Source organism: Cervus canadensis, chromosome 1 (assembly GCF_019320065.1).
Source record: "Cervus canadensis isolate Bull #8, Minnesota chromosome 1, ASM1932006v1, whole genome shotgun sequence".
NCBI lineage: Eukaryota > Metazoa > Chordata > Mammalia > Artiodactyla > Cervidae > Cervus > Cervus canadensis.
The window spans coordinates 49,662,956-49,682,026 of record NC_057386.1 but is presented as its reverse complement, the minus strand read 5'-3'; the positions used below and the strand labels follow the sequence as shown (position 1 = coordinate 49,682,026).

At 44.0% G+C, this 19,071-nt stretch overlaps 1 protein-coding gene and 1 long non-coding RNA gene across 2 annotated transcripts in view; one reads left to right on the top strand and one right to left on the bottom strand.

Annotated features, from left to right (window-relative positions):
* The window catches only part of LOC122450408, a 32,648-nt gene extending 19,923 nt beyond the window's left edge, over window positions 1-12,725 (top strand). Inside the window, exon 3 of the long non-coding RNA XR_006272119.1 lies at window positions 11,985-12,725. This is a non-coding gene — a long non-coding RNA (uncharacterized LOC122450408). The remainder of the gene's footprint in view (window positions 1-11,984) is intronic.
* A 321-nt stretch (window positions 12,726-13,046) lies between these two features.
* Window positions 13,047-13,500, bottom strand: LOC122450395 (cytochrome c oxidase subunit NDUFA4). Its single transcript, XM_043482722.1, has one exon. The coding sequence runs from the start codon at window positions 13,465-13,467 to the stop codon at window positions 13,219-13,221; it is 249 nt and encodes an 82-aa protein (XP_043338657.1). The 5' UTR covers window positions 13,468-13,500; the 3' UTR covers window positions 13,047-13,218.
* Window positions 13,501-19,071: the final 5,571 nt, after the last annotated feature.

Sequence of the window (19,071 nt, the reverse complement as noted above, 5' to 3'; positions counted from 1 at the left end):
CCTCTCTGGTAGCTCAGTGGTAAAGAATCCTCCTGTAATGCAAGAGACATAGGAGATGTGGGTTCGATTCCTGGGTCAGGAATATCCTCTGGAGGAGAGCATGGCAACCCACACCCCTGTTCTTACCTGGGAAATCCCACGGGCAGTGGAGCCTGGTGGGCTACAGTCCATGGGGTCGCAAAGAATCTGACATGACTTAGCAGCTGAGCACACACAGCAAACTTTGCTTAGATTCTGGATTGAAGGGGCAAACTTGGCTATAAAAGAAATTTCAAAGACCATTGGAGAAATCTGAATATAGATAGAATATTAAAGTACATTATTGAATTAATGTTAATTTTTTTATGTGTGATAGTAGGGGTATATGGTTATTTGGTCGAATATTCTTTTCCTAGGAGATACATATTGAGATATTTAAGGATCAAGTGTCACAATAGCTGCATCCTACTTTTTAATGAAATATGGTGTGTGTGTGTGTTTCTGCTTGCAGAGGCAAATGTGGCAAGATGTTAATAACTGGTAAATCTATGTAAAGGATTTGGACTTCCCAGGTGGCACTAGTGTTAAAGAACTGTCCTACCAATGCTGGAGACGTAAGAGACACAGGTTCGATCTCTGAGTCGGGAAGATTCCGTCGGAAGTGGGTGTGGCAACCCACTCCAGTATTCTTACCTAGAGAACCCCATGGACAGAGGAGTCTGATGGGCTACAGTCCATAGAGTTAGACAGAGTTGAACACTACTGAAGCGACTTAGCATGCATGCATGTAAAGGATTTAGGAAGTTTATTGAACTATTCTTTCTTTCAACTTAATTGGAAACTTAAAACTTTTCAAAAAGAAAAAAAGAAAGAGAGGGAGAGAGAGGACTTCCCTGGAAGTGAAGTGGTTAGGACTCTGTGCTCCCCGTGCAGGGGGCCCAGGTTCTGTCCCTGGTCAGGAAACTAGAAAGACCCTACATGCTGCAACGAAGATTGAAGAGCCCTGTGATGCAACTAAGAGCTGCCACAGCCAAATAAACATCTTTTTTTAAGAGACTTAAATAAGTGAAAGGAGAATAGAGATTGATTTAAGTGATATTGAGATGATGTCTGAGTTTTCTATATTATCTTAGGAGATGCTGGTGTCCTTCCACTTGAAGGATATTGGACATCTTTATCACTTAGAGTCATTTCAGTTGTATCACAGGCAAACTAGGCTGAATCCTTCTAGGGTAACCCACTGTTCTAGGTTGCTCAAGACTAAGGGATTTCCGGAGACAGGAGACAATCGAGGCTAAAATAGGGACAGTCCTGGGCAAACTGGAATGGTTGGCCACCCTAACTGTCCTGCTACTTGTCACTTAGGTGGCCTTGAGCAAATGATTTAGCTTCCCAGAGCCTTGGCTTCCTTAGCTGTAAAAAGGAGATTATCCACATGCTACAGCATGGATGCACCTTGAAAACATTATACTAAGTGAAAGAAACTAGAGACAAAAGCCACATATTCTATGATTCCATTTATGTGAAATTTCCTAAACAGGCAAATCCATAGAGTCAGACAGCAGATGAATGGTTGCCAGGGTCTGGAGGAGGAGGATATGGGGAATGACTGCTAAGGAATATAAGATTTTGGAGGGGGAGGTGATAAAAATGTTCTAGAATTAGATATTAGTGGTGGCACAACTTTGCGAATATACTAAAAACCACTGACTTGTACATTTTAAGAGCGTAAATTTTGTGGCATGTTAATTGCATCTCAATAAAGCTGCTTTAAAAAAATTCAGAAACATAGAATTACTATATAACTCAGCAATTCTACTTCTAAGAATAGGAAAATAGATAAGCAGATTAGGTTGCCTAGGGCTGGGAGAGATGGAGGAAAATGGGGAGTGACTGCTAATGGGTATGGGGTTTCTTTTTAGAGTCATGGAAATGTTCTAAAATTGATTGTGGTGATGGTTGCATATCCCTATCAATATACCAAAGACTACTGAATTGTACTTCAATGGGTGAATCAAATTTATGGTATGTGAATTATATTACCTCAGGACGGTTCACAGGTCCATTTTTTTTTGGCCACACTCTGCAGTTGGTGAGATCTTACTTAGTTCCCCAACCAGGGACTCAACCTGGGCCACAGCAATGAAAGTACTGAGTTCTAACCACTGGACTGCCAGGGGATTCCCAAACAGATGGTATTTTAAAATATTTCAGGCTAGGGCTTCCTTGGTGGTCCAGTGGTTAAGAATCCTCCTGCCAACACGAGAGACACAGGTTCGATCCCAATTCAGGAAGATCCCACACGCCTCAGGGCAACTGAGATGGCAGGCCACAACCACCGCAGCCTGAATGTGCCTGCGCTCCACAAGAGAAGCCACTGCATTGAGAAGCCCGAGCACCACAACTAGAGAGAAGCCGACATGCTGCAACGAGATACAGTAGAGCCAAAAATAAATACTTTCCAAAAATGTTTTAGACTAAAAGAAAAAAGAGAGATTGAAATACGTGCGTGAGATCTAAATGAGTCTTTGTTCTCACAGCATCTCATGCCATCCTCACCAAACACGCAGCATCAAATCATCACTGAGTATGCCTTTGTCTTGTCCCCTGAACCGATTTTCATCTTGCACTGGGCCCTGCACATTTTGTAGCTGTCCTCAATCTGGCTTTGTAAGCCCAGCACTTAGCATGGTGCTCCATGGGGGTTCAATAAAGGTTAATTCTTCTTCCCCCACCCAGTACCCTGAGATGTCCCTTGGACATTGCATTGACCTTCAGTACAGATTCACCCTGAGCTCTCCCACTGTGCCAGGCACTGGGTCAGCATCTGGAGATACAGTGAGGAGCCAAAGGAGGTAGCCGAGACCTCCCACCACCCTCTTCACAGCATGGGAGCTGCTCAGAAGGGTGTTCACGCAGGCTGGGAAGCCCACCTAACCGTTTGCCTCAAGCAGCAATGACAGCATCTGACTCATCTGTACTTTTAGCTGGAGGAAAACACATCACCTTGGAATCCTGATTTTGTGAATTCTGCTTTGTTGCAGGAAACAGAAAGGTCTGATAAATTAGGATGGGACTTTAGTTCTTTTCCACGGTGTGAAAAAACAAGTCAGTGCTGCCTTTTTCAGTATGTTTGTGGTCTATCACGTTGACATCTCGTGTTACAGAAATCTCTCAGCGCCTTTTAATTCAATTCCATTTCCATGTACAAAACACTAGGCGAGGTGCTGCAGATAGAAAGATAGTCACTGGATCTTTTTAAGCTCACCATACAGGCTCCTTGGACAAAGATTATGGTGGGCTGTAGCTTCATGGGGAGTCAGCAGAGAGCAGTAGGCAAGCGAATTCCTGATATAACTAGCTTCCACTTACTAAATGTTTTTTTTTAACTAGCTTTGAGTCCCAGAGACAATTCCTTAGTCTTTCTAAACTTTAGTTTTTTAATCATTTAATATGACCCTGGTGTCAAAGGGCTATTGTGAAGATTAGATGAGACAATGCACGCACAGTGACTGGCTTTTAGTAGGAAAGCCACAATAAAACAAAACCTAAAACATCTTGTAAAATGCAGCTATTTCTCATCATAATGGCTAAATGTTTCTGTTCCTGGCACACAGCCCTGAGTCATAAAATACCTCTGCCCGCAACTTCAGTTTTTCCAGTTAGAGGTGAAGGTAAACAACTTCGGCCGACATCACCCGGCACCGTGGAGTCAGTGGGTCTTCTTCCTCTCTTTCAGTCTTGATAGTCACTCTCACACCCTCAGACATGCAGTATCTTTTGTTGGGGAGGCTGAGCAACGGGGCTGGAATGCTTACAGCTGCTGGTGGGACCACTGGAGGGAGAAGGGTTTGACCTGTTCTGGAATCTTTAGCTCTTCTGAAACCTGGAGCCCATTACTCCGGAGCACAATCTGCTCACTGAACACCTAAATAAAGACTTGGGAGCCCTCCCCACCCCTCATTACCGCTCCCCATCTGGCCCCCACCGCCCATCATTGGCCAGTCATTAGAAGTGTCTGCCCCCAGGGATAGGGGCACAATCCTGGACAAGACAGGTGGGCAATTCTTGGAGAGATATTCTTCTGAGAGCTGTTAGTCAACTCTCCCAGCAGGTAGGAAATTGAGTGCTCAGTCATGAAAGAAGGAATCTAGGTAGGCAGTGCATGCTAAGTCACTACAGTCATGTCTGACTCTTTGTGACCCCCTGGACTGTAGCCCACCAGGCTCCTCTGTCCATGGGATTCTCCAGGCACAAATACTGGAGTGGGTTGCCATGCCCTCCTCCGAGGGATCTTTCCAACCCAGAGATCGAACCCATATCTCTTATGTCACCTGCGTTTGAAGGCAGGTTCTTTACCACTGAGCCACCAAGTAGGTAGTGTACCAGAGAATCCATTCTAATAACTAAGTGATAGGAATTTTTGTTCAACATTTAAGCCATTGCTATGAGTTCTTAAATGGGGTTTGGTTGAGGGAGGATAGAGAATCATGAGATAGGCCATCCACCAAATTTCATAGTTGATTATCTGAGAAAATTCATTGAAAACTGTGCATGTTATGGCTTTATGTATTTTTAACTTTTCTAAGTAGATCAAGAAAAAGTAAAATAATCAAATAAAATATCCATTTACAAGACTGCTTTCTTTTAAAATCTTTATTCTTGAATAGACATAATGGTTACATAGTCGAAAAACCCCCAAACACTAGGACTCTGGAAATAGACCAGACTGGGTTTAAATCCCAGCTCCATGAGGTGACCTCTGTTTAGTGACCTTTGTAATGAAGATAGTATACCTACCTTGCTGGATTCATGAGAGAATACACTTTGCATTTATTTAGCAATTTGTAAAACTTTAATGTAGGTTGATACCATAGACAACATTGGTGGCTACTTCACACAGGGTAGCCAGAGATTTCTTTGAGGGGATGACTTTCTGCTGAGGTCTGAATGACAAACAACTGCAGGCAAGTGACGATCAGCAGGAAGAGCGTTCTAAGCGAGAGATCTCAGCTAGTGCAAAGGCCCTGAGGACTTGAGGCGGGAACAGGGTGGGCTTGTTCAGAGAAGCAAATGGCCAAGTGGCTGGAGCATGATGAGGCGGAGGCGGAGGAGCAGACCCTGTAATCCGAGGTTGATTTACCATGAGGTCAATGGAATGACATTTTGCAACATTACAATAAATTAGAGAGAAGTTACAGACCTCTGATGTGGATATGAAAGGCATCTTCTTTTGAAATCTTTTACATTTAGTTACCAAAAGACTGGGGGGAAAAAATCCAGAGTGAAAATTAGTAGAATATGAAGATAATTCAATAGTAAATACTCTGAGAAGTGAAGTAGAAAGCAACAAAAAGGACAGATTCTACAGAAAGTACTGTGTATTAGGATGAAGAGATAAAACTTGAATAGAAGTTATAAATACACTCCTAAATTGTCTGATAATCCAGTTGATGAAAATGAGGGTATTGTAAGAACCAAAGATTTTCAGGTCTTGCTGAGTTGGTGTGAAATACTGATGTCAATGCAAGTGACGTAATTCTCAGAATTTACCGTTAAAATAAAGATTTCAACAACAAACAGGTTAAACAGTTATTGTCAAATTGAAGAATGTGCGTGCATGCTAGGCTGTTTCAGTCGTGTCTCACTCTGTACGACCCTATGGACTGTAGCCTGCCAGGCTCTTCTGTTCATGGGATTCTCCAGGCAAGAGTACGGAAATATATTGCCATGCCCTCCTCCAGAGGAATCTTTCTGTCCCAGGGATTGAACCTACGTCTCTTATGTCTCCTGAATTTGCAGGCGGGCTCTTTACCACTGGCGCTACCTGGGAAGCCCCAAATCAAAGAATACTTAAGATTAATTTTTAAAAAGAAAACATAACATGCCCTGAAATCTTACAGTTCATCTGCTACATTTGACATCAGTCCTGAAATTTACATAATAATGAGTGTGAAGCTGAAAGAAGTTCTTTTAAATGATGATAAAAAACAAATTTTGAGCAATTATGCTGGAGGAGGAATGAATTATCTTTCTACTCTCTCTTTAGGAAATGAAATATCAGATGATATTAAAATGTGTTGTCTTTTGAAGGGACAAAGAATTAGTAGCCCCAAAATGTAGAATAAAGTATTATAGTTGTGTTAATCAATTAATTATAAAAATATTATACTCTGTTATTTTTCTGAACTCAGTGATATTTATAATATTTGTAAGCCTTTGCATTGGTTAGTTTGAAATTTATTGTAGCTTCCACTCAGATTCTAAATAACTGTTCATTTTCAATTTAATTTTTTTGGAAAAGAGATCCAACTTTTTGAATGCATTATGTGAAATGGATTAGCAAAGACATTTACATTCAGATCAAAATGGTACAGATCTAATATAAGTTATTTATTGATTATCTGGCAAGAACAATTAGAATATACAATAGTGTTCATTAATTTGTGATAATGAAGCAGAGCTGAAACTAATTTTTATAAGGTTCATAATAATATACATAGTTTCCAGTAACTGTGAATCAGTGCACATATTGATCATGTGCTTTCAATTTAATATTTTATTTGTGATATTATATTTTTTCCTAAAGAGTCTACTCCCCCAAACCGAAATAAATTGTATAAGTTTCTTTTTTTAATTTTAAATTTATTTAATTGAAGGATAATTGCTTTACAGAACTGTGTTGGTTTCTGCTGTAGAAGTTTTAAGCTGCACAAAACCTCGATCTGCCTGTGGGTATAAAATGAGGGCTGGCTTTGCTGGCTGAGGGAAGGATCTGGATTTCCTTCTAGGTATGATGGAAAACTGTTAAAAGAGTTTTTGGTTACACATGTGACATGAACAGACTGATGTTTTAGAAAGATGGCCCTGGCTGCTGGGTTCTATGCAATTAACATGGGTTAGTGGGGACGTGAAGAGGAGGGGCTGTGTGCAAACTGGGGTGATGAGGTGTGGGGGGTGGCCACACTGTGCAAGAGCCAGAGCCTGGAGAGAAAAAGTCAGGACAGGGCGTTGGGGCAGGAGGTGATAAGCCTCAAATGCAAGAAGGGAAATAGCTCTGGGTTAATTCAGAAATACTGAGGAAGAGATTGAATTTCTTATAGGATGGGGGCATGAGTTAAGGGAATTGTGATCTGAGAAGGCCAGAGGGTTTAGGGACAGGGGGAGTAAATGGCTGGTAGGGAGAGAATAAAAAGATAAAGAAGGAATGAAAGCCAAGACACCAAGAGTGAAGGGAGAGGGAGAGATTAGTTGGACAGAAACAAAGAATAATAATAATAGCAATACTAATAACAGCCAACACTTCCAGAGTGCTGACTGTGTGCCAAGTACTGTGCTTTGCCTGCATGACCCTATTATTTTATCTTTCAATTTTTTGGCCATACCAAAGAATATGGCTTGTGGGATCTCAGTGCCCCAACCAGGGATTGAATCCCAGGTCCTGGCAGTGAAAGCCCCAAGTCCCAACCACTGGACTGCCAGGAAATTACCTACATTAACCTGTTAACCTGTTATTTTAGAAAGATGGGCTACAACTGGATCATGGTATGTTCTAAGTGCCAGGCAAGGGAATATGGACACATTCTATTTTATTGACAGTTGGGAGTCACTAAAGGTTTTTGAACAGTTATTATAAGAAAATAAGAGAGAAAAATAAAGATTGCTTGAATAGGGGAGCCTAAAGAACTCATGAAAATGTGAGCCTAAAGTACCCCTGAAATTTTGAGTTCATAATTGTGGGAATAGCTACAGATTTCTTTTTCTGGAGGAGAATGTCCATAACTTCAGTCCAATCTCAAAGGTGTCTGAGACTTCAAAAAAGGCTAGGAACCACTGATGTAGCAGCTTCGAGCCCAAATATCCAGCAGGATGTCAGTAGCATTGAGGAAAAAGAGATTGCAAGAAAAAGAAGTGAAGAGGCAGGGTTGACTGGAAAGCAATAGAGATGGTCCCTTCCTCCTGAGACCTGTTGTGTCCACGATGCTGTAAGCAAACCTTTCAGAGGCCACCAGGGATGGGGAACACAGCCTCCAGAGGCTGAGCGAGGCCCAGACACAGGCAGGGAGCGACCTCCATCACAGGCTGGAGTCAGAATGACATTGTCAGGGGAAACAGAAAAGGAGTCCAAGGGCCGATCTTCGAACCCGTTTAATCTGTCTGCTCTGCCTTTCCCTAAATGCTTTCTGACAGATTGTTTTTTTTTTTTTCTACACAGGAAATTCACAGTTTGAACTTCAGTTCCTAAAATACATCAAATCACACTTTGGCTTTGGGTGGGGGGAGGAGGGGATGCACATAATGACTACTTAAGTGGTTCACTTCTCATCCGAGGAAATTATCTTTTCAAAATGATCACGGTGCTCCTGACCCTGTTCCACAGAGTGTGGGTATTTTTGAGCTAAGTTAGGAAGCGTGTAGGATAATTGTTAGCACTCAGAGGGCCTAGTTCTAGCCCAATGTTGAAATCTCACGAACCCACAGAATTCCTCCTCTCTATGGAGGGAAAGGAAAAGATCTCTGTTACCCTTCCCCTGCTCATTACAGAAAAGCTACTTAAAATATTTGCTGCTGTTGCTACTTACTTGCTTAGTCATGTTGGACTCTCTGCAGCCCCATGGACTGTAGCTCTGCCAGGCTCCTCTGTCCATGGGATTTTCCAGGCAAAAATACTGGAGCAGGTTGCCATTTCATACTCCAGGGGAATCTTCCCAACCCAGGGATCAAACCCGAGTCTGCTGCATCTACTGAATTTGCTGGTGGATTCTTTACCACTAGCACCATCTGGGAAGCCTGCTTAAAATATCTAAGTAGATTGCAAATTGATAGCCCTGTTCTGGATCAATGGTTATAACTCAGTTATACTACTGTGTAGAAATATCCCATAGAATACCAGCATTTTCACAAGAGTTTCAGTAATTTTATGCGGGTACTTAATGTCAAGAAAAAATGAGAAGTTCTAATCTGTCATACCCTGAAACTACTTAGTCATCATCACGGAACTTTGTGGAAGCAGTAAAATGTCTGTAAATGGCCATCATGGTCCCCATAGTTAACATATTGAATGCTTACATTTTCAGACTCTGCAGAAATTTTTATGGGCCATAATCCAGCCTTGTGGGACCAGATGGTCAACACAAGGTTGTGCTGTTCCGTCACTAAGTCACGTCCGACTTTTTGTGACCCCATGGACTGCAGCACACTAGGCTCCTCTGTCCTCGCACTATTATCTGTAGTTTGCTCAAATTCATGTCCATTGAGTCGGTGATGCTATCTAACCATCTCACCCTCTGCCACCCCCCTCTCCTTTTGCTTTCCATCTTTCCCAGCATTAAGGTCATTTCCAATGAGTCAGCACTTTGCATCAGGTAGCCACAGTATTGGAGTTTCAGCTTCAACATCAGTCCTTCCAATGAACACCCAGGACTGATCTCCTTTAGGATGGACTGGTTGGATCTCCTTGCAGTCCGAGGGGCTCTCAAGAGTCTTCTCCGGCACCACAGTTCAAAAGCTCAGCCTGCTTTATGGTCCAACACTCACAAATCTACATGACTACTGGAAAAACCATAGCTTTGTCTACATGCACCTTTGCTGGAAAAGTGATGTCTCTGCTTTTTAATACACTGTCTAGGTTTGCCCCTGATGCTGGGAAAGATTGAAGGCAGGAGGAGAAGGGGACGACAGAGGATGAGATGGTTGGATGGCATCACAGACTCGATGGACATGAGTTTGAGCAAGCTCCGGGAGTTGGTGATGGACAGGGAAGCCTGGCGTGCTGCAGTCCATGGGGTCATGGAGTTAGACATGACTAAACGACTGAACTGAACTAAACTGACTAGGTTTGTTATAGCTCTTCTTCCAAGGAGCAAGCATCTTTTAATTTGTGGCTGCAGTCACCATCCACAGTGATTTTGCATCCATACAAGGGGGGCTGTAGTAGACACGCTTAGATCTGCCAAGCTGCGCAGTAACTCTGTTTACCTGTACATTCTCCCACCTGAGGTGAGGCTGTTCTAAGAGGACTATGCTCAGCTCTGAGGAAGTCCCCTCAGGCAAATAGAAAGTGTTAGTCTCTCAGTTGCCTCCCACTGTTTTCGACCCCATAGACTGCAGCCCACCAGGCTCTTCTGTTCATGGGATTTCCCAGGCAAGAATACTGGAGTGGATCACCATTTCCATCTCCAAGCAAACAGAAGAAGCGCGGGCAGATAGGAATACAGAAATGTCTGCTCAGCGGTGAGAGCTGGAGATGGAACTAGATTTACTGAAAGGGAGCACGTAGACAGGCAAAGCTAAGAGTTGTAGGGCAAAAGGCACACCCCAGAACAGCAAGGGCTTGTTGACAGGCAATCTATCAGTGAGGAAATTCAAGAAGGGCCGTTATTTAAGAACCAGGACAGGTGTCATGGGTCATGGGATGGCCTTCCCCCACCCATCTCCCCTTTTACTGGTTGAGTTGTCGCCTCAAAATTCATATCTCCAAGTCCAAAGCTCCAGTATCTCAGAATGTGATCTTATTTGGAAATAGGGTCCTTGGAGATGGAGTTAGTTAATTAAGGTCATTAAGGTGGGCTTCCTTGATGGCTCAGTGGGTAAAGAATCCACCTACAGTTTAGGAGGTACAGGAGACGCTGGTTCAATCCCTCCCTGGAGGAGGAAAATGGCAGCCCACTCCAGTATTCTTGCCTGAAAAAATCCCATGAACAGAGGAGCCTGGTGGGCTACAGTCCACAGGATCGCAGAGTCGGACACGACTGAGCAGCTATGTATGCACTTGCAAGGTGGGCCCTAATTCAACGTGACTGGCATCCTTCAAAAAAGGGATGGCATGACACAGAGACACACACACACAAAGAAGGTCATGTGAAGATGAGGACAGATCAGGGTGACGTTCCTACAAGCCAAGGAATGCCAAAGATCACCAGCAAAGCACCAGAAACCAGCAGGGAACAGAATGTTCCTCTCAGCTCTCCGAAGAGACCGATGCTGCCAGCACCTTGGTCTCATACTTCTAGCTTCCAGAAGTGTGAGACAATAAATAGCTGTTGCTGAAACCACACGGTTTGTGTTACTTTACTACAGCAGCCTGAGGAGATGAATATACTTCCTTTCTCTAAAATTATAAACCGGTTCTATTCTGCTTCCTGGTTTCCTGAACCAAAGCCTCAGAGGTGGTGGTGCTGAAGAGAATGTTTCAAACAAAATGGCTCCCGCAGATCCTGCAAGGTCGGCAGGGCTCATCGCAAGGCAGCAGGCAGAATGGCACGGAGTCCTCCAGCCCTGCCTTGCACTTTAGACACACTCTATCTTATGTACACTGTGGCCTGAGAGAGGGGTTCCCCAGTGAAGAGCTGGGTGCTCACTCTCTAGAGGGATTAAAAATACTCAACCCCCAAGTCATGGTGTTGTTTACCTGGATCCTGAAAGTCTTTGTTCTCAGCCTCTCTCTCCCTCATCGTCATCAGGCTGTTACCAACCTGTCTTTTAGTCACCTGACGAAGGCAGCAGGTTTCCATGGTTACCTACAAGCACACAGCAAGGTGGCGTTCCTAGAGGGCCCCGGATTAGGCAAATAACAAAGGGCCGCTGGCACAGTGAAAGTCACCTAGATCCAGCGATCCACCTGGGATATGGGGAGGGGGGCAACTGGTTCTCAGAAACAAATCAGAAGCCTGGTTGTTAGAGCTGGGCATCATAGCACTGCTGTCTGGCAAATTCTGAGTCCCTCCTCCTGTGAAGACAGTGCCACATCAAGTACTTCATGGGCCTTATCTCCTTGTGATCCTTGTTTGCTAAGGTAAAGAGTCTTTCTGCAATGCTGGACACCCAGGTTTGAGCTCTGGGTCGGGGAGATCCCCTGGAGAAGGGAATGGCTACCCACTCGAGTATTCTTGCTTGGAGAATTTCATGGACAGAGGGGCCTGGCAGGCTACAACCCGTGGGGTTGCAAAGAGTCGGACACGACTGAGCGACTAACACCTTCACCCTCACTTTCTGTTTTATTGAAGGAACTAAGCTCATGGAACTTGTTGAAGATCACACAGCTGGTAGTTACAGAGCGAAGACCTGAACCCCAGTGCTGACTATCTCCGTCTTTCCCTCCAGACCCACTTTCTGCTCTTCTGCACTCCAGAGGCCGACCTGCATCAGTTGCAGCAACAGCCCTCCTGGCTCTGATTAGGTCTGTTTTAGCTGGGGTCCCCAACCTCTGGGATCTAATGCCTGATGATCTGAGGTGGAGCTGATGTAATAATAATAGAAATTAAGTGCACAATAAATGTAATGGGCTTGAATCATCCTGAAACCATCCCCCCTCCCCCAATTCATGAAAAAATTGTCCTTCATGAAACCAGTCCCTGGCGCCAAAAAGGATGGGGACCGCTATACAGGACAGCCCCACAGAGAAGGGGGAAGTAAGGAGACGTAGTTTCATCTGGCTGTGTTGTCTCTGCAGAATCCTCTCCTTCCATTTTCTCTCCTTGGGACTTTGAGTCTGGGACAGCTATTCCAGGCTACTGCCCAATACCCTGTGGTTACCCGCGCTCACCCTTTTGTAGGAAATCGCTTGTAACACATCCTTCCTTACTGTCGTCTTTCTAGGGAGGCTATGACTGGTCTGCCAGGTCTGTGTGTTGCTGAAGGCTTTGCCTTTAACTCTATCCCATTCTTCCCCTCACTCCCAGCCAGTGGAGTTGAGTCCCTGAGAGCTGGCTCGGTGCTCTTTGGGCTGTGCTTAGTCACTCAGTGGTGTCTGACTCTTTGCGACTCCATGGGCTGCAGCCCTCCAGTCTCCTCTGTCCATGGGGTTCTCCAGGTGAGAATACTGGAGGGGGTTGCCATGCCCTCCTCCAAGGGATCTTCCCACCTCAGGGATTGAACCCAGGTCTCCTGCATTGCAGGTGGATTCTTTTCTATCTGAGCCACTAAGGAAGCCCTTTAAACCCCTGCAGTCTCAGGGCAGGATTGGTCTCTGAGACTCAGGGTTGCAGAAAAGAGGTGCTGAAACTGACATGGGTCCCCTGTGGTTAGAGGTATGGGGAGAGGGCCAGAGCCCAGCCTACAGAGTTTTGTTTTTTTTTTTTTCAAGTTTCAGACTATTTATTCATCAGTGTAAACCTCAATACAACACACCAACATGATTCTGTGCATTTAGAGGGGAAATATTTCCTGGTTAAGTGGAAAATTGTGCGGATGGCTTCTGGAAGACCTTCATTCTAAGCAGCTTTAAGTGAAATATTTCATTTAGAAGTCTGGACCTTCTTTCTTCAGTTTGCTGTAATCTACGTTCACAGAGTAGAACTTGTACTGATCATTAGGACCTAGTTTGTTCCAGGGTTCTGGGTTATTCTTTCTGTCCCAACTGACATCGGGATTGAACAATGCCAGGCGTGTGACATACAGTGCTGCTCCAGTCCCTCCTGCTCCAATAAATATGAAGAGGGGGATCAAGCTAGGATGCTTCTTGGCCTGACCGATGATCTGGCGGAGCATGGTTGCGACAGAGGCCTCGAGCCCAAACCGAGAGCCAGCCTACAGAGTTAAGCAGGGTCTGATACTCACCTGGAAGGACTTTCAGTTCCCACATGATCCATCCTGTCCTGGCAACTCCCCAGTGTTCAGTTACTGCAATGAGATTAGCTAACAGTACATTTCGAGTGAGCAGTCCCCACAAGACTGTCCTCACTTTCGGCGTTAGCTGTAAATATGTGGATTCCCAGGACCTCTCTCCCTTCAGACTAGCTGGCTACAAAATCAGAGGTTCCTTAGATCATGGCAACTTGTATAATTTGCTAGAACAAGTCGCAGAACTCAGGAAGGGCTGTGCTCATGGTTTTATATATTTATACTAAATATATGATGTCTGTGCTGACCCTTCACCGCCGTGTGGGCTTTTCTGTAGCTGTGGAGAGCCGGGACTACTCTCTAGTTTCAGTGTGTGGGCTTCTCATTGCGGCAGCTTCTCTTGCTGCCGAGCAAAGCTCTAGGGCACACGGGCCTCACTAGTTGCGGCTCCCAGCCTCTGGAGTACAGGCTCACCAGTTGTGGCAAATGGCCTTAGTTGCTCTGAGGCTTATGGGATCTTCCTGGATCAGGGATTGAGCCTGTGTCTCCTGCATCAGCAGGCGGATTCTTTACCACTGAGCCACCTGGTAAACCTAATTACAGCTTTATTAAAATCAGTCAAGGAAAGAAATGTGAGGGCAGAGTCAGAAGGGGTCCGAAGGTCATTGGTCATCCTCTCTACATGGTCATCCTCTCTGCATGGAGGGGTGGAGTCCTGAAGTCCTGGCCATGATGTGACAATACGCTCATAGACTTGCCAAAAAGGAAAGCTTACTCAAGCCACTGATGTCCAGTTTTTATTGGGGCTTGGTCAGATGTTCCTACATGGCTAACTTTTAGCCTCCAGCCCCTTCTGGAGTTCAGAATTGATATGGTGTGACCCAAAGTCCTCATCATAAATCGCAATATTAACTATCCAATGACCAAAGCCCCTAGGCAAACAAAAACACTCCTGTCAGGTAAGACATTCCAGGGGCCTAGAGTTTACCTCTCTATTGTTCAGTTGCTCCATCATGTCTAACTCTTTGTGACCCCACGGACTGCAGCACACCAGGCTTCCCACCTGTCTATAGCTGAAGACAAAGGACCTGACCTCTCTTGGGCAAGTTTGGTTTTTTATTACATGGTTACTTTGTTCCTTTAGTATCCATCAGACCCCCTTGATGAGTCATGTCTCTCCCAGCCAGCCCAACCCAGGGTTATCACCATCCAGGCATCTTTCAAAGTTTGAAATGAGTCTAAGGAGCTATTTGACGCAATCTGTGTGAGCTTAGCAGACTTTACCCACTGAGAGGTTCAACCACCACAACCATCACCCCTGCCACTGTGTTAACAGATTCCAGGTCTGAATCCACTTGACAAAAAAGTTTGCCAAAAAATCTACTTTACAAAAAAAGTTCCTTTTTGTGTCAGTGGACATTAGACTGTTCACAACCTCCTTCTCAACGCTCTTGCAGAAGACAACTGTTGCCACGTGGAGAATCATGGTGGCCCCACTCTACCAGTCTTGATGAACATCTTGCCTGTTCTACCTTTATTCTATCACTTACCATAGGATGCTTTCGAATTGTGGTGCTGGAGAAGACCCTTGAGAGTCCCTTGGACAACGAGGGGATCAAACCAGTCAATCCTAAAGGAAGTCAACCCTGAATATTTACTGGAAGAACTGATGCTGAAGCTGAGGCTCGAAAACTTCGGCTACTTGATGTGAAGAGTCGACTCACTGGAAAAGCCCCTGATGCTGGGAAATACTGAAGACAAAAGTATAAGGGGGCAGCAGAGTATGAGATGGTTAGTTAGCATCAGCTACTCAAAGGACAAGAATTTGAGCAAACACTGGGAGACAGTGGAGAACAGAGGAGCCTGGCATGCTGCAGTCCACTGGAGAACTGAACTTAGCAACTGAAGAACAACAACCGCATTGTATGTCCGCTTTCTCCTCTAGTCTCAGGCCTCTTGAAAGCATGGTAATGTCTTATTTCTCTTCTACCTCCAGTGTCTACCACGTGCTAGTCTCTCCCAATTAGCCTGTAAATGAATCCCAGGTCCCCTGCATAGAAACACCATTTAGTGTTTTTAGATAAGAGTTAGGAGAGACGCCTCTGATGGCACGCCTGCCTGCTTTTTAACAATAATAGCTCATATTTACCTGGAAGACTTACCCTATTTATAAATGTTATCTCTTTTAACTTTTTTTTAAAAAGGCTCAAGCTCCCCAAAGGCAAAGCAGTTCTACTTTTTAAAACATAATTTTATTTATCTATTTTTGGCTATGCTGGGTCTTCATTGCTGTTCAAGCTTTCTCTAGTTCCAACGATTGGGGGCTACTCTTCGTTGTGGTGTGTGGGCTTATCTTTGCAGCTGCTTCTCTTGTTGCAGAACAAAGGCGCTAGGACACAGGCTCAATGGTTGTGGCACATGGGCTTAGTTACTCCGTGGCTTGTGGGATCTTCCCCGCCCGGGGACTGAACCTGCATCTCTTGCATTGGCATGTGAATTCTTTACCACTGAGCCAGCAGGGAGCTCTCTTTTAAGCTTTGTGTGTGTGGGTGCTCAATTGCTCAGCCATGTCTGACTCTTTGCAACACCATGGACTGTAGCCCACCAAGTTCTTCTGTCCGTGGGATTCTCCAGGCAAGAATATTGGCTTGCCACGCCCTCCTCCAGGGGATCTTCCTGACCCACATCAGGGGATCGAACCGAAGTCTCTGGCATCTCTTGCATTGGCAGGTGAATTGTTTACCACTGAGTCACCTGGAAAGCCTCTTTTAACCTCAGCACTTGTGGAATAGGTACTAATGCTATTCTCATGAACCAGAGAAACTGAGGCAGAGTAACTTCCCCAAGATCATCCAATCCCCAGGTGGCCCAGCAGGGATGGAACTGGGTCTGCTGGATTCCAGAGTTCCAAGCCCTTAACCACTACTCCATGATGGATTGGGGTAGTTCAGAGAGATAAGTTTGATTAGTAGGCCATTTCCAGAAGAGGATTCAGCTTGAAATCAGGTATAGAATTAGAAATGAGATGATAAGATAAAGTGACTTGAAATAAGCTGTGAAGGACTTGGAAGCTAGTGATTATGATTGAGAATGTACTGGAAGTAAAGAAAAAATTCTGATTTTTTAAGAAAGCCCCTGTAAGTGGATGAAAGAGATCATTGTTAAACCCACAGGTAAAATGTAAACTGAAACATTTCTGTGTGTGTTTTTTTCTGACTTTAGAGTGAGCTTTACTTTGCAGCTCTCTTTTTTCTATATTTTTCATATTGCATGAACAATATATCCTTTTTTTAAGGTTAATTTCTATATTTACACATGCAATGTGTTTGGGTATATGTGTGTGTGTGTGCGCTCCGTTGTGTTTGACTCTTTTCGACCCCATGGACTGTAGCCCACCAGGCAAAAATACTGAAGTGGGTTGCCATACCCTTCTCCAGGGGATCTTCCTGACACAGGGACTGAACCTGTGTCTACTGCCTATCAGGCAGATTCTTTACCATTGACCCATATGGGAAACCCAAGCATATCAATCAGTTCAGTTCAGTTCAGTTGCTCAGTCATGTCTGACTCTTTGCAACCACATGGACTTCAACACGCCAGGCCTCCCTGTCCATCACCAACTCCCAGAGTTTACTCAAACTCATGTCCATTGAGTCGGTGATGCCATCCAACCATCTCATCTTCTGTCATCCCCTTCTCCTCCTGCCTTCAATCTTTCCCAGCATCAGGGTCATTTCCAATGAGTCAGCTCTTCACATCAGGTGGCCAAAGTATTGGAATTGCAGCTTCAACATCAGTCCTTCCAATGAACACCCAGGACTGATCTCCTTTAGGATGGACTGGTTGGATCTCCTTGCAGTCCAAGGGACTCTCAAGAGTCTTCTCCAACACCACAGTTCAAAAGCATCAATTCTTCCGTGCTCAGCTTTCTTTATAGTACAACTCTCACATCCATACATGACTACTGGGAAAACCATAGTCTTGACTAGATGGACCTTTGTTGGCAAAGTAATGTCTCTGCTTTTTAATATGCTGTCTAGATTGGTCATAACTTTCCATCCAAGGAGTAAGTGTCTTTTTATTTCATGGCTTCAGTCACCATCTGCAGTGATTTTGGAGCCGAAGAAAATAAAGTCTGCCACTGTCTCCCCATCTATTTGTCATGGAGTGCTGGGACTGGATGCCATGATCATAGTTTTCTGAATGTTGAGCTGTAAGCCAACCTTTTCACTCTCCTCTTTCACTTTCATCAAGAGGCTCTTTAGTTCTTCTTCACTTTCTGCCATAAGAGTGGTGTCATCTGCATAATTTTTGTTATATCAAAGATATAGGAAGTTCCCTGGTGGTCTAGTATAAGGATTTGGTATTTTCACTGCCATGGCCTGGGTTCAATCTTTGGTCAGGGAACTGAGATTCCGTAAAGCTGAGTGGCAAGGCCAATAAAAGAGAAATGAACTAAAAGTCAGTGTTTACGTTAGTATGACCTAGCAAGTGTTGTTGACAGACAAGCCAAGTAGTATTGACAACCATACCTCCTTTTTCACACAATCCACATTTTTCCTTTGTTAAAAACTGCCATGTTTTTTCATTGGCCTATTCATCTATAAACTTATCCAAATTACCCCAAGCATTTTGATACCCCTGTCATCCTCATGAGTCTTCCCAGGTGACCCTAATGATAAACCTGCCAATGCAGTCGACATAAGAGATGTAGGTTCGATCCCTGGGTCAGGAAGATACCCTGGAGGGGGGCATGGCAACCCACTCCAGTATTCTTCCCTGGCGAATCCTATGGACAGAGGAGCTTGGTGGGCTACAGTCCATGAGGTCACAAAGAGTCAGACATGACTGAAGTGATTGAGCACACATGTCGTCTTTATATAATCAACTGTGTCTCTCAAATATTTGTACATGCCACTTCCATAATTTTCCAGAGTGCTCCCAAAATCTTCCTTTGTATGCTTGACTAGGAAGAATGTTCTCTGGGGCCATACACCACTGCCAATTTTAAAATTCCTAGATTTTATTTTTATATGTCATTAAAATGTAAAAACAAAACAAAAAACCACTGATGCATATACAGTATACCTTCTAAAGGTCTTTTTTTGCATAATAAATTCTTATTTGAATTTTATCTACTAATCTACTAACTATTTTAAATCCTGGAAAACATAGGGAATGAACCAAGCATTGTTCTGTCATTCTGCTTTTCCTATGCTAAATGAATCCTTGGGTAACCAAATGCAGGTAAGGAAAAATTCCTCTTTATGGAGCTCCCAGATAATAAGTGGAGAAAAAATCTTTGAAATAAAATACCACATTTTGTATTTTTAAAATAAATTTTTATTGGAATACAGTTGTTTTACAATGTTGTATTAGTTTCTACTGTAAACAAAGTGAATCATCTCTATGTGTACATATATCCCTTCTTTTTTGGATTTTCTTCCCATTTAAGTCACCACAGAGCACTGACTAGAGTTCCCTGAGCTATATGGTGGATTCTCATTAGTTATCTATTTTATGAAGTGAAGT